The sequence below is a fragment of the Suricata suricatta genome, chromosome 8, assembly GCF_006229205.1.
Source record: "Suricata suricatta isolate VVHF042 chromosome 8, meerkat_22Aug2017_6uvM2_HiC, whole genome shotgun sequence".
NCBI classification, from domain to species: Eukaryota; Metazoa; Chordata; class Mammalia; order Carnivora; family Herpestidae; genus Suricata; species Suricata suricatta.
Window position 1 is genome coordinate 22,206,687 of NC_043707.1, and position 11,933 is coordinate 22,218,619.

Consider the following 11,933-nt stretch of genomic DNA (forward strand, 5'->3'; position numbering starts at 1 on the left):
TATATATATATATATATATATACAATGGAATGTTACATGGCAATGAGAAAGAATAAAATATGGTCATTGTAGGAAAGTGGATGGACCTCGAGGGTGTCATGCTAAGCGAAATAAGTCAGGCAGAGAAGGACAGATACCATATGTTTGCACTCATAGGTCTAACAGGAGAACAGGAGAAACCTAATGGAGGACCAGGGGGAGGGGAAGAGGGAAAGAGAGTTGGGGAGAGAGAGAGAACCAAAACTTGAAAGACTATTGAATACTGAAAACGAACTGAGGGTTGAAGGGGGAGGGGGGGGAAAGAGGTGGTGGTGATGGAGGAGGGCACTTGTGGGGAAGAGCACTGGGTGTTATATGGAAACCAATTTGACAATAAACTACTTAAAAAAAAAAGTGTTCCAGACATAGGGGACAGCAAGCCCAAAGGCCAAGCCTGGAGTGAGGAGGTGGGGAGTGGTGAGAGAAGAGTAAGGTCACTTTCAGTAGGGCCTTGAAGGGCACAGTGAGGACTTTGATTCGAAGGCTAAGCATGTAAAGGCCTGGAGCTCCCAGGGCAGAATCAACTTCTGGGCTGCAGGCCCTGGATTCAGTTCATTCATTTATTCAACTGTCCCTCTATCATTCATTTCCCAAGCACTTGGGGAGACCCTCTTTGCCCTAGGGCTTGTACTAGGCACTGGAGAGACCAGCAGGGAAAAGCCTTCCTGCTCAATTCTGGAGGAAGAAAAGCTTTCGGGGTGGGCTGAAGCCCTGTCCTCCTGCAGTGTGATCTTAGAGAGCCATAAACCTGGGGAGTAAGTGGGTGACACGGGGGAGGAGCCACAGGCAGGGAAGGGGGAAGCTGGAGAGGATGGAGATGGGGGTGGAGGAGAAAAGAGAGAATCCTCCCAGACATGTTCCCGTTTTTTTGTTTTTTGTTTTTTTTTTCTTCTGCCTCCGTGCTGGTTGTAATTTCTGGCTCCAGGCTGAGCAGGGGAGGGGACAGTGGGATGGGCCACGACAGGTGGCCTTGACATGTGATGCTTGTCCGATGACCACTCAGTCCTCACTTTTAGAACGGTTTCCAGGAGTGATGGGAAGGGGTGGGCAGGGCAGCTAAATATAGCCCTGGGGCCAGGGCTCAGTCTGGGAGGGTCTGTAGTTACTCACAGTGTGCCCTCCCGGTGGTATCCTCTGTTAGCTCCCCCTGTGAGTTCCCCTCCTTGCTCTGAGCTTGCTGCTTGCCCCTTGCCTGTCTTCTGACACAGCCGTGACTCCCTGTAAGTTTAGGCCTGACCTTGACGGGGACTCTCGGGAGTGCCTTTTTGCTCAAGATCTCCAACCAGATCTGTGAGTCCTATGGGTCCTGTGGGCCTGGAGATGTGGGGGAGGGGAGGGCTGGGGATCCTGGAGAGGTGAGTGAAAGGAGGGTAGGGTCTGGGGGCTCTGAGCAATTTGGGGCTGGGGCTGAGGCCTAGGGTAAGACAGGGGTAGGACAGTGGGTAAGACTGCAACCGGAACTCCGTTTAGGACCTGGGATTGAGACGAGGTCCCTCTTAGCAGCTATTTTGGGGGCTGCGGCTGAGTTTGGGATTGAAACCGAGTCCCTCTTCCCCCTTGGCCAGAACTAGAGTCTTCTGTGTATGAGATGTGGGGTCTTTATGGGCTGGGGATCCTCCTGGTCTGGGTCTGGGGCCCGGCCTGAGCCTCCCTGACTGGCCCCTCCGCTCCCCAGGTCCGTCATGTCGGCTGCGCCCGGCCTCCTGCACCAGGAGCTGTCCTGCCCGCTGTGCCTGCAGCTGTTTGACGCGCCCGTGACGGCCGAGTGCGGCCACAGCTTCTGCCGCGCCTGCCTGAGCCGCGTGGCGGGGGAGCCGGCGGCGGACGGCACCGTGCCCTGCCCGTGCTGCCAGGCACTCACGCGGCCGCAGGCGCTCAGTACCAACCTGCAGCTGGCGCGCCTGGTGGAGGGGCTGGCGCAGGTGCCGCAGGGCCACTGCGAGGAGCACCTAGACCCGCTCAGCATCTACTGCGAGCAGGACCGCGCGCTCGTGTGCGGCGTGTGCGCCTCGCTCGGCTCGCACCGCGGCCACCGCCTGCTCCCCGCCGCCGAAGCCCATGCGCGCCTCAAGGTGCAGGGCTCTGGAGGCCTCGGGGGTGGGGGGCGGTGGGGTTGGGGTGGGGTGGGGTGGAGTGGGGGGGACCCGAGGGGGTGGGGACGAGGTTGTTGGCTGGAGCGGAGTCTGATCGAGCTGGAGGTCGCTGCATTGCCCTGGATTCTGAGCTCCAGAACCCGGGGTGCCGGGAGTTTCCGGGGGATCCGGGCGGGGCGGGGCCCCTAGGGAATGGGCGGAGCCGCGCCGGGAGCCCGGCGGAGGCACTCAAGGGCTGCGGCCCAAACGTAGATTTTCCGCGCTTAGCGACTGGAGCGCGCCCAGAGACACAGCCCCCCCCGCCGCAGAGCGGAGTTGGGTGGCGGCCCGGGAGGAAAAGACTAGATGGGTGGGGCCCAGGGCCAGGTCAGGCGGCGGCTGGGGCGGTGTTGGCTGAGCGGCTGGGCCACTTCGCGGATGCCCACGTTCTCCTCCAAGTTGCAAAACTTGTGCAGGCCTGAGGGTCACAACATCTGGCAGGGAGTGGCAACGCAGGCCTGTGTCGCAGGCCCTCTTTGGCACCGAGACCCAGAACTAGGTTGTTCTTCTAGATGGAGCTGGAAGTCTTGAACGCTTCCAGAGTTCCGCACACAATTATGGGCACCCCAAGATTTGCCATTGCCACGAGCGCCCAGAAAAGACACCCAGACATTAGCAAGTAGAGACGCAAGCTCACACTGGCTCGTCCATGTCAGACGTGTGCCACATCACACGCATGTAGCTTCGGGAGAGTATGTGTCTACACAGGCCCTGGAGGTCTGTCATGAAGCATTTGTTGGGCTGTGGAAGAATAAAGGATAGGTGCGGGAGCTGGAAGGGGCGGGCTCTGGAGGCGGGGAGCGGTCCTTGTCCCCAGCAGTGAAGCTGCCATTGTCTTCTTCTGGACGATGTGTAGGGTGAGTTTCTGCGGATTATCTTTGCCCACAACCATCAGCGTTGCACTGCAGCTCTTCTGCTTGGCACCCAGACTTCTTCTTTTTTTGTTTATTTTAGAAAGAGCTTACGCGAGAGAGCAGGCGAGCAGGGGAAGGGCAGGGAGAGACGGGGGGGGGGGGGGGGGGGGGGGGGGGCAGGGAGGACAGAGGATCTGAAGCGCGCTCTGCGTTGACAGCAGAGAGTCTCATGCGGGGCTCAACGCATAAACATGAGATCATGACCTGAGGGGAAGTCTGATGCTTAAGGGACTGAGCCACCCATGAACCCTAGGCCCCAGACTTAAAAAAAAGTTTTTCTTTTTTAAAATGTTTATTCATTCTTGAGAGAGACAGAGCGAGAGCAGGGGAGGAGCAGAGAGAGAGGGAGACAGAATCCAAAGCAGGCTCCAGGCTCTGAGCTGCCAGCACAGAGCCTGAGGAGGGACTGCAACCCACAAGCCTCGAGATCATGACCTGAGCCGAAGTCGGACGCTTAACGGACTGAGCCACCTGTGTACCCCACGCTCCCAGGCTTCTAAAGAGGGTAGACCATCTCCTCAGGCCCCCAGACCCCCCAGGGAAGCAGCCTCACCATTCCTTCGCTCCTGCCTTGCCCAGGTCTGCCCAGTGTGCCCAGTGGTCCCCTAGACCAGTGCAGGAGCTTCCTCTTCCCAGAAACCTTCCCAACCCAGGCTCCCCCTTGCTGGTAACCCCAGAACTCCCAATCTGGTCGAGAGAGAGAGAGAGAGAGAGAGAGAGAGAGAGAGAGAGAGAGAGAGAGAGAGAGATCTGTGGAGAGAGAATAGAGTCTGTGGAGTGGAACAGAGTACCAGGTGACCCAGGAGCCTCGAGGGGGCAGGTGGGGACGGATACATTCTGCCAGCCCTAAGCCACGTGGAGGGGCTGGCAGCAATTCTGAAGAAGGGACCCCAGGAAGAATTCTGGAGGAGAAGGGAGACAGGAAGGCTGGGGTGCGGCTGAATGCCTGGGTCCTTGCAACGAAGAGGGACTGGGTCCACAGACCACGTACCAGGACTCTCAAGAGTGGTGGAATGGGATCTGCCGGGAGCGGGGGACTCACGCGACCCCCTGAAACCTTGCTGTCTCCTCTTGCACACCGATGTTGCCCAGCAGGGCTGCCGTGAGCTCGGTGCGGGTCGCCCAGCAGAGGGCGACCTGCTTGTAGGTGAGACCCGTAGCACTCGGCGCCCATCTGCCCGGGCGGGATGTTCGGAAAGCCTCCCGGGGGCGCCAACACCCCCAGCTTCAGTTTGACCTTGAGCACATGCACGGTCAGGGCATTGCACTTCTTTCTCATGGCTTAGTCCTGCCGCCTCTGAACCTCTGACAGCTCCATGCTGAGAGCCACCAGATCCTCTCTGTTCCGAAGCAGGCGGGGCCACTGCCCAGGAGAACCGCCCAGGAAGGAGACTGACCTGGCGGCTGGCCAGGAGACCATGGGCTCCATGGTCCAATCCTGGGGCTTCCACCAGCTGTGGACTCATCGGCAGACAGAGCCTAGAGGGTCTCTCAGTCTCCCCTAGGGGGAGTGGGGAGGAGGCAGCCAATTTGTCATTCTGCAAAAAGGAAACTGAGGTTGGAAGCCATGGAGGCAGGACTGGAGCCATCTGATTCCAAGGGCATACATCTTCTGAGAAGAATGGCTTTGGCAAGAGCTATTAGGAGTTTCCCTAAACTTGCATTTCAGGACTCACAAAGTGACAGACCTACAGATGTGTTTCATTGGCTGATACAGCAGACTTTTTTTTTTTTTTAAAAAAGCAAGCTCTAGGAGCACCTGGGAAGCTCAGTCAGTTGAGTGTCCGGCTTCAGCTCAGGTCATGATCTCACGGTTCGTCGGTTCGAGCCCTGCATCGGGGTCTGTGCTGACAGCTCGGAGCTTATAGCCTGCTTCGGATTCTGTGTCTCCCCCTCTCTCTGACCCTCCCCTGCTCATGCTGTCTCTCTCTCTCTCTCTCTCTCTCTCTCTCTCTCAAAAATAAATAAAACATTAAAAAAATAAAAAAAAAATGAAAAAAAGCAAGCTTTACCCCCAAGGTGAGGCTGGACTTCACAACCCTGGAGATCCAACAGTTGCATGATCTGACTGAGCCAGCCGGATGCTCCAACTCAGCAGACATTTTTATTAAATTGCCACAGCCCTCAGGTGTGCAGGAAGGCTGATTGGAGTATTTTGCTAATTAATATTCTGCTTTTAAGGGTAGGATAAAGCCCAAGGAGAGGAGGAGGTCCTATTTCCTCTTCATACAACCTACACTCACCCTGTGAAGCGTGCTGTGTGGCACCACTGTACCCCTCTGGTGGAGGACACCAAACCACATTTGTGTCTACCACCCTCACAAAGACCTGTGCTTAGGGGTGCTGACTGCTGAGGGGGTGGGATCAGGGAAGGCAAGGCCAGGGAGGACTTCCTTAAATACACAGTGGGAGGGTAAGGCATTCTAGACATTGGCAAGGGCCTAGAGACCCGCACATGAGTTTAGGGGAGCAGTAAGATGCCAGCCCAGCTGTAGGAGGAGCTGGCCTTGAGGCTGAGCCAGGGAAGGCAAGGTCAGCATGGGAGGTGTGGGTTTGGTGGTGTTGGCGGGGGCAGCAGGACCATTTCCTTATGCCTCACCCCCTCAGACGCAGCTGCCACAGCAGAAGATGCAGTTGCAGGAGGCGTGCATGCGCAAGGAGAAGAGTGTGGCTGTTCTGGAACATCAGCTGATGGAGGTGGAGGTGAGGGGCTCAGCATGGCAGGTCCCGGGGCACCCAAGCCGGGGGTCCCAGCCAAGTGCTTTTGCCTGTCTGCTCCCACAGGAGACCGTACGTCAGTTCCGGGGGGCTGTGGGGGAGCAGCTGGGCAAGATGCGGGTGTTCCTGGCGGCACTGGAAGGCTCCTTGGACCGTGAGGCAGAGCGTGTGCGGGGCGAGGCGGGGCTCGCCTTGCGGCGGGAGCTGGGGAGCCTGAACTCTTACCTGGAGCAGTTGCGGCAGATGGAGAAGGTGCTGGAGGAGGTGGCGGACAAGCCACAGACTGAGTTCCTCATGGTGAGCACTATATGATCTTCCCTTTCTGCCTCTCAGCCAGGGTTCAGGACCCAGAGAGGGGCAGGGACAGAGCCAGGGTCACACATGGAGGAGGCGTGGGTCCCAGGACTGCTGTTATGGTTGTCTAGGCTGGACACTGCACAGACACTGAATCTTAGTGGGCACCACTTATGTCATAGACACTGGAGGTTTGCATATACAATCTTCTACCAGGTGGAATTGGTTTCTTTTTTTTTTTAAACAAAATGTTTATTTATTTTCGAGAGAGATAGAGAGAGTCAGAATGTGATGGGGGAGGGGCAGAGAGAGAGGGAGACACAGAATCCAAAGCAGGCTCCAGGCTCTGAGCTGTCAGCACAGAGCCCGATGCGAGGCTCAAACCTATGAACCTCGAGATCATGACCTGAGCCGAAGTCAGACACTTTACTGACTGAGCCACCCAAGCGCCTCAGAATTGGTTTCTTGAAGAAGGCAGGGTACATTTTGATAATTCACACAGAGGTAAAGGTCTAGAGTTGGCTTCGGATTCTGGGTTTCTTTGGGCTTTTCTGATTCTTCCTGACACCACACTCAGCAATGCTGCTGGTCCACCCATTCTTACGAGTCCCCAGGGTCTCCCCTGCCTGCTTCACCTCCATTCTCTTTTTCTCTCTTTCTAGAAATACTGCCTGGTGACCAGCAGGTGAGATCAACTTGGCCCTGCCCCTTTCCCCAACTTGCCCTAGTCTTCAGGGACACTGGCTGGCCCACCGTCTAATCCCAGGAAGCCCGTGCATCCCATTCCATCCACCTTGATCTCCCTGTGTTTGTGTTGAGCCCAGAAATGAGCCTGACCTGGTCCTTCTTCTCAGGGACCTCCCAGACTGGTGCTGGGAACAGACGCGGTCAGGGACATAGTTTAGTGCTGTGTGGTGGGAAGGGGGTGGCCGGGGCAGGCTTTCCAGAAGAGTGCACATTCGGTGGGCCGCTGGAGGAATGACAAGGGGAGGTGACGAGCTGGGGGAAGAGGCGTAACAGGCAGAGGGAAGAGCAGGTGCCAAGCCTGGTAAGAGGGAGAGAGGGCGAAGTTGGTGTGTTAGATGGGGGCAGACTGAAGGGCCAAGGAGCTTGGACCTTCTCCCAACAGAAGGTTCTTCTTGAAAAAAAAAATATGGCAAAATATGCATGACATAAAACCGGTTTTTCTTTCTAGTGAACATTTTAATTTCAGTGGCATTAAGTACATTCATGCGCCACCATCCCCACGACTTCTCTCCAGAACTTTTTTGTCTTTCCAAACTGAAACTCTGACGGACTTTTTGGGCAGGGTATGATGTGGGAGAGATCCTCGAACGCCACACCATGGTCCCTCTTCTCCTCTCTTTGGTATAACATCTCTTGCCCTCTCCCCCCACCCCATACCTCCTCCAGGAAGTCCCCCCACAGACACTTCCCCCCTCCCCCTCCCCCTCTAGGCTACAGAAGATCCTGGCAGAATCACCACCGCCTGCCCGGCTGGACATCCAGCTTCCTATCATCTCAGATGACTTCAAATTCCAGGTGTGGAGGAAGATGTTCCGGGCTCTGATGCCAGGTACTGGCAGGGGCTAGCTCCGGGTTTGTGTTTGTACCTGTGTGGTTGAGGGGAGGCCCCAGCTATGCACAGAGAGGCCTCTCAGCCCGAAGTTGGGGAAGTCATCGAAGTAGGTGCCCATCGCCCCGTTACTTCTGGGGTTTCCCCGGAACGCTTGTAGCCTGTGCTCAGAGAAGGAACTTTGAGGGTATGGGGTTTACGGGTGGGTGACTGATGTGGGGAGGACTCTGCTTACCAAAAAGCTGCTGCTGCTGGCAAGCAGGGAAGGCTAGGGCTCGGGGTTGAGCCTCGGTGATCCCAGGTCAGTTCCTGTGCCTTCTGGACAGTGGAGATGATAATCCCTGCTAGATGGAGGTAAGGATCTGCAGAGCTGGCACCCTAGGGACTGTCCTGGGCCAGACACTGACTCTGGTGGCACATGGCTGGAGAGGCCCCAGGGCTCTCTGCCTCCTTTCCCTGAGGGCTGGATTGCAGGGAGATGCCATAGGTTATAGAACTCCAGGACTCAGACACATGGCTGGTTCAGCCCTCACTGCCCTGGGGGAGGTGGGAATGGAGGGGGTTCTGTTTTATCCAAGGCAAGACTATGGCCCAGAGACTGGCTCAAAACTGACTGAAGTCACACAGCTGGGTGAGGTGGGGACTGACCTCAGACCAGGCCTCCTGACTCTCTCCTGCTTTGTGACCAGGGCCTCAAATACTGACTTAAATGCCTTGTATCCACTAATCCTCCCTACAGTGAAAGAAGTCAGTTATGGCTTCATTTTTCAGCTGAGCAGACTGGAGCTCAGAGAGGTACAGCATTGGCCCAAGCCAGTAAGCAGAGAGGAACCAAAGATATTGGGCGGGGGGGGGGGGGGGGGAGTTAGAGCAGACAGGCAGGCCCCTAAATTGGTTGGGAGAAGCTCCTGGGAGGCAAACGCGCAGGGGCCTGACCACCCTTCCCCTGATAGCGATGAAGGAACTGACCTTCGACCCAAGCACGGCCCACCCGAGCTTGGTGGTGTCTCCCTCTGGCCGCCGCGTGGAGTGCTTGGACCAGAAGGCGCCGCCGGCTGGAGAGGACCCGTGCCAGTTCGACAAAGCCGTGGCGGTGGTGGCACAGCAGCTGCTGTCGGACGGCGAGCACTACTGGGAGGTGGAGGTGGGCGATAAGCCGCGCTGGGCACTGGGCGTGATCTCGGCCCAGGCCGGCCGCCGAGGCCGGCTGCACGCTGTGCCCTCGCAGGGCCTCTGGCTGCTGGGGCTGCGCGAAGGCAAGATCCTGGAGGCGCACGTCGAGGCCAAGGAACCGCGCGCACTGCGCGCCCAGGAGCGGCGGCCATCGCGCATCGGGATCTACCTAAGCTTCGGCGACGGCGTCCTCTCCTTTTATGATGCCAGCAACGCCGACTCCCTCGAGCTGCTCTTTGCCTTCCACGAGCGCCTGCCCGGGCCTGTGTACCCCTTCTTTGACGTGTGCTGGCACGACAAGGGCAAAAACGCCCAGCCGCTGCTGCTGGTGGGGCCTGATGGCGAGGAGGCCTGAGCCGCCTGCGGGATTGGGGAGGGGGGCAGGGTCCTTTGAGCCTGGAAGGAGACGGGAGGGTGGGCAGGGGACAGGTTGCCAGGGCTGAAGGCAGGGCCAACGGGGGTTAGGGACTGGGAACTCGGGACTCCAAGAATCCTGAGAAGTTGGGGGTTTCAGGGACTGGGTGGCTATGGGGAAGGTAGATCTAAAGTCTGGTGGGTGAGGAAATTCCAGTTTGGGAACCGGGAAGCCCAAGGATTCCACAAAGAAATCGAAGTTGAGGGGAAGAGTGAAAAGGGTCAGATATGGGGGGAGGGGACTGAAAAACTCTGTAGACCAAGGAGCCCCTCACATCCTCCTCCTCCTTGGTGGCCTTAGGGCGGGGAGTCCAGATTCACCATACAGAAAGATTTTTCACTTAGTGGTTCTCCAACTTGGGCATGTATCAAAACCACATTTTCAAAGCATGTCACAGTTACTTGTGAAAGCAGAGTGTTGAGTTTCTGGTTCACTAGGTCTGGGGGCAGACCAGAATTTTGCTTTTCTAACCGGTTCCTAGGGTGATGCTCTGTGGCAGGTTACAACCTGGAGAACTGCTGACTTAAGTAAGACCCTGGTCTGTTTGATCAGCTTCCATTATACAGAGCCAGTTATCAGATGGCTGTCAACTCTCAGGTACAGAAAAACCACAATCTATTCCTCTGGAGAGCAACAGCCATTTAAAAACTGCCAGAGCCCACGCTGAGTGAATAAACTGACCCCCAGCTATTTCTCTCTGCCTCTGGAATATGTTTCCTGAGTATCTCGGACATTGAAGAAAACCCCCAAGTTGCCAGCCAAGAGGAAGAGCCTGATGTTGCCCTAGCCTGAGCCCCTTCTGCTTGTGGAGAATAGAAAGCTATGCCTATCATGTTCTCTTGCTCACCCCCTCCCACGCGCACCCTGCTGGGCCCTCACTGCTTACTTCCTGGTTCACACATTCTTTGGTTTTAGCTCAAAGGCCCATTTCTTGGGCTCTGGAGTAACCACGGAGGCCCAGAGTGAGAGTCCCTCTTACTTGGAGGGAGAGGCCTTCGGGGACTCAAGCAGGTGGGACAGGAGGCTACTGCCCCTCCTGTCATGAGGGAAGATGGTGGGGGAGTCCATTTGCTCTCCCAGGTCAGAAATGTTGCTGCTGATGTGTGAAAGGGCCCCGGGAGTCTTGGAAACTGGTGCCCATATGGGAATTTTCTTGGGGGAGAGAACAAAAAGAAAGTGTGGGTAGGGTAAGGGAGGCTTCAAGGTCTGGCAAGGGGGCCCCTTCCTGGCTGTGTCTCCTGGAGGAATAGGTCTGGGGAGAGACAATTAATTTGAGAAGCTGTTTCATGAAAGAAAGTAAAATAAAAGGGTTATTTGGCTGTAAACTCCAGCAGCATTAACAGAGACTATTATATTCAGACTCTTTCCCCATTAAATTTGTGTGAAAGATAAATGACCTGTCGCTAAGCCTAGTAACCTCCTTATTGTCCAGCTGTTTTTCAGTCTTGACCCATCTAATCTTTCTGAAAACACAGATGTGGTCATATGATCCAGTTGCCCAAAACTTTCAAAACCTCCTTGCTGCCTGCAGGAAAAAGCTCTAGGTATTTGGCCTTGGATCTGGGATACCCTACTCTTCTCCAGCCTCATCTCGTGCCTCTCCCCTGCGTACGTTCACACTCTGGCCCTACTGAACTCTCGGCATCCCTGCGCCACCATCCAACTATCTGTTGGGAAAGCCTTTGCCTCTCACTTATCCTGCAGCAAGTTCCCTAAACACCACCTTCTCCTATCCTCTCTTGCTCTCAACACGTCATTGCAAGGTGCACTCCCTGTCGTGAGCTGGTGATGTCCAAGAGCCCAACGCCCCTTTTCCGAGGAATTGGGTACTTTAAGAACCAGATGTCAAGACAGCATTAAATGTGGAAGGATTTTATGAAGGAAGATGCCCATGTGGGAGTACATTGTGATGCCAGTCTGACCCTGAGTGAAGGAGAGACGGTGGGAAGGTGGGGTGGGAGTGGGCTCGATGGTTGTGGGGGCTTCTCTACAAGCTGCCTGTGCGAGGAGCCTGCGTGTGCCCAGAGGGGCCTGCCTCTGTGTCCCTGCCATGCTCGGTTACTGCCAGGAGAAGCTTGCGGGACGGCTGTCCTAGCTCTTCAGCTGCTGCCTTCAGTCTTTGCTCCCCTTTGTTGAAGCGCTCTCAGGAAGATTTATTTCCACACCCTCCACAGGTTTCTTCTGCATAAAGTTACCCTGGCTTGAGTTTGTGCATTGAGGGACTTGACCTTGTGACCTGGCCTGTGGCTGCCTGAATGACAGAGTGGGTCCCTGGGACAAAGGTTGTCATGATGGGGCAAGTTTGTGGGAAACTTTGCCTAGTCGGAGTCTTCCTTTTTGGATGGTGGCCACCTGGCCCATCCAGAATCTCCTTGGTGATGTAGGAAGATAAAACGGGAACACAGAACTGGGTCCTCAGAGCGCTTGTGTCTCAAAAGATCAGAATCTCCTCCTTTAGTACTCCCTCCTCGTGGAGACTCTGGAAACCCAGAGCACCTGGGGGCTGAGAGGTTTCCTGAGCCTAGTGGCCTCCTCACGTACAAGAACAAACTGGCACCTGTCAAGGCCATGCTAGACCGCAAGCAAAACTCTTTATTGAGAAAGCTTGTTATTTGATATCTTATGTGTCCCCGCAGCGCTAGGCTTCACAATGACTAATGCCTAACTAGACT

At 56.0% G+C, this 11,933-nt stretch overlaps 1 protein-coding gene across 1 annotated transcript; it reads left to right on the plus strand.

The window, feature by feature from the left end:
• The first annotated feature begins 1,721 nt into the window (after positions 1–1,721).
• TRIM72 (tripartite motif containing 72) lies at positions 1,722–9,201 on the plus strand. Its single transcript, XM_029949192.1, has 6 exons — positions 1,722–2,111; positions 5,693–5,788; positions 5,870–6,100; positions 6,760–6,782; positions 7,555–7,673; positions 8,627–9,201. The coding sequence occupies exons 1-6, from the start codon at positions 1,722–1,724 to the stop codon at positions 9,199–9,201; spliced, it is 1,434 nt and encodes a 477-aa protein (XP_029805052.1).
• The last annotated feature ends 2,732 nt before the right edge of the window (positions 9,202–11,933 follow it).

Bases quoted from the DNA above. Each gene is read 5' to 3' on its own strand.
- TRIM72 (XM_029949192.1), top strand. From the start codon at position 1,722: ATGTCGGCTGCGCCCGGCCTCCTGCACCAGGAGCTGTCCTGCCCGCTG. The intron at 2,112-5,692 runs GTGCAGGGCTCT...TCACCCCCTCAG, and splicing joins AAGCCCATGCGCGCCTCAAG to ACGCAGCTGCCACAGCAGAA. The intron at 6,783-7,554 runs GTGAGATCAACT...CTCCCCCTCTAG, and splicing joins TACTGCCTGGTGACCAGCAG to GCTACAGAAGATCCTGGCAG.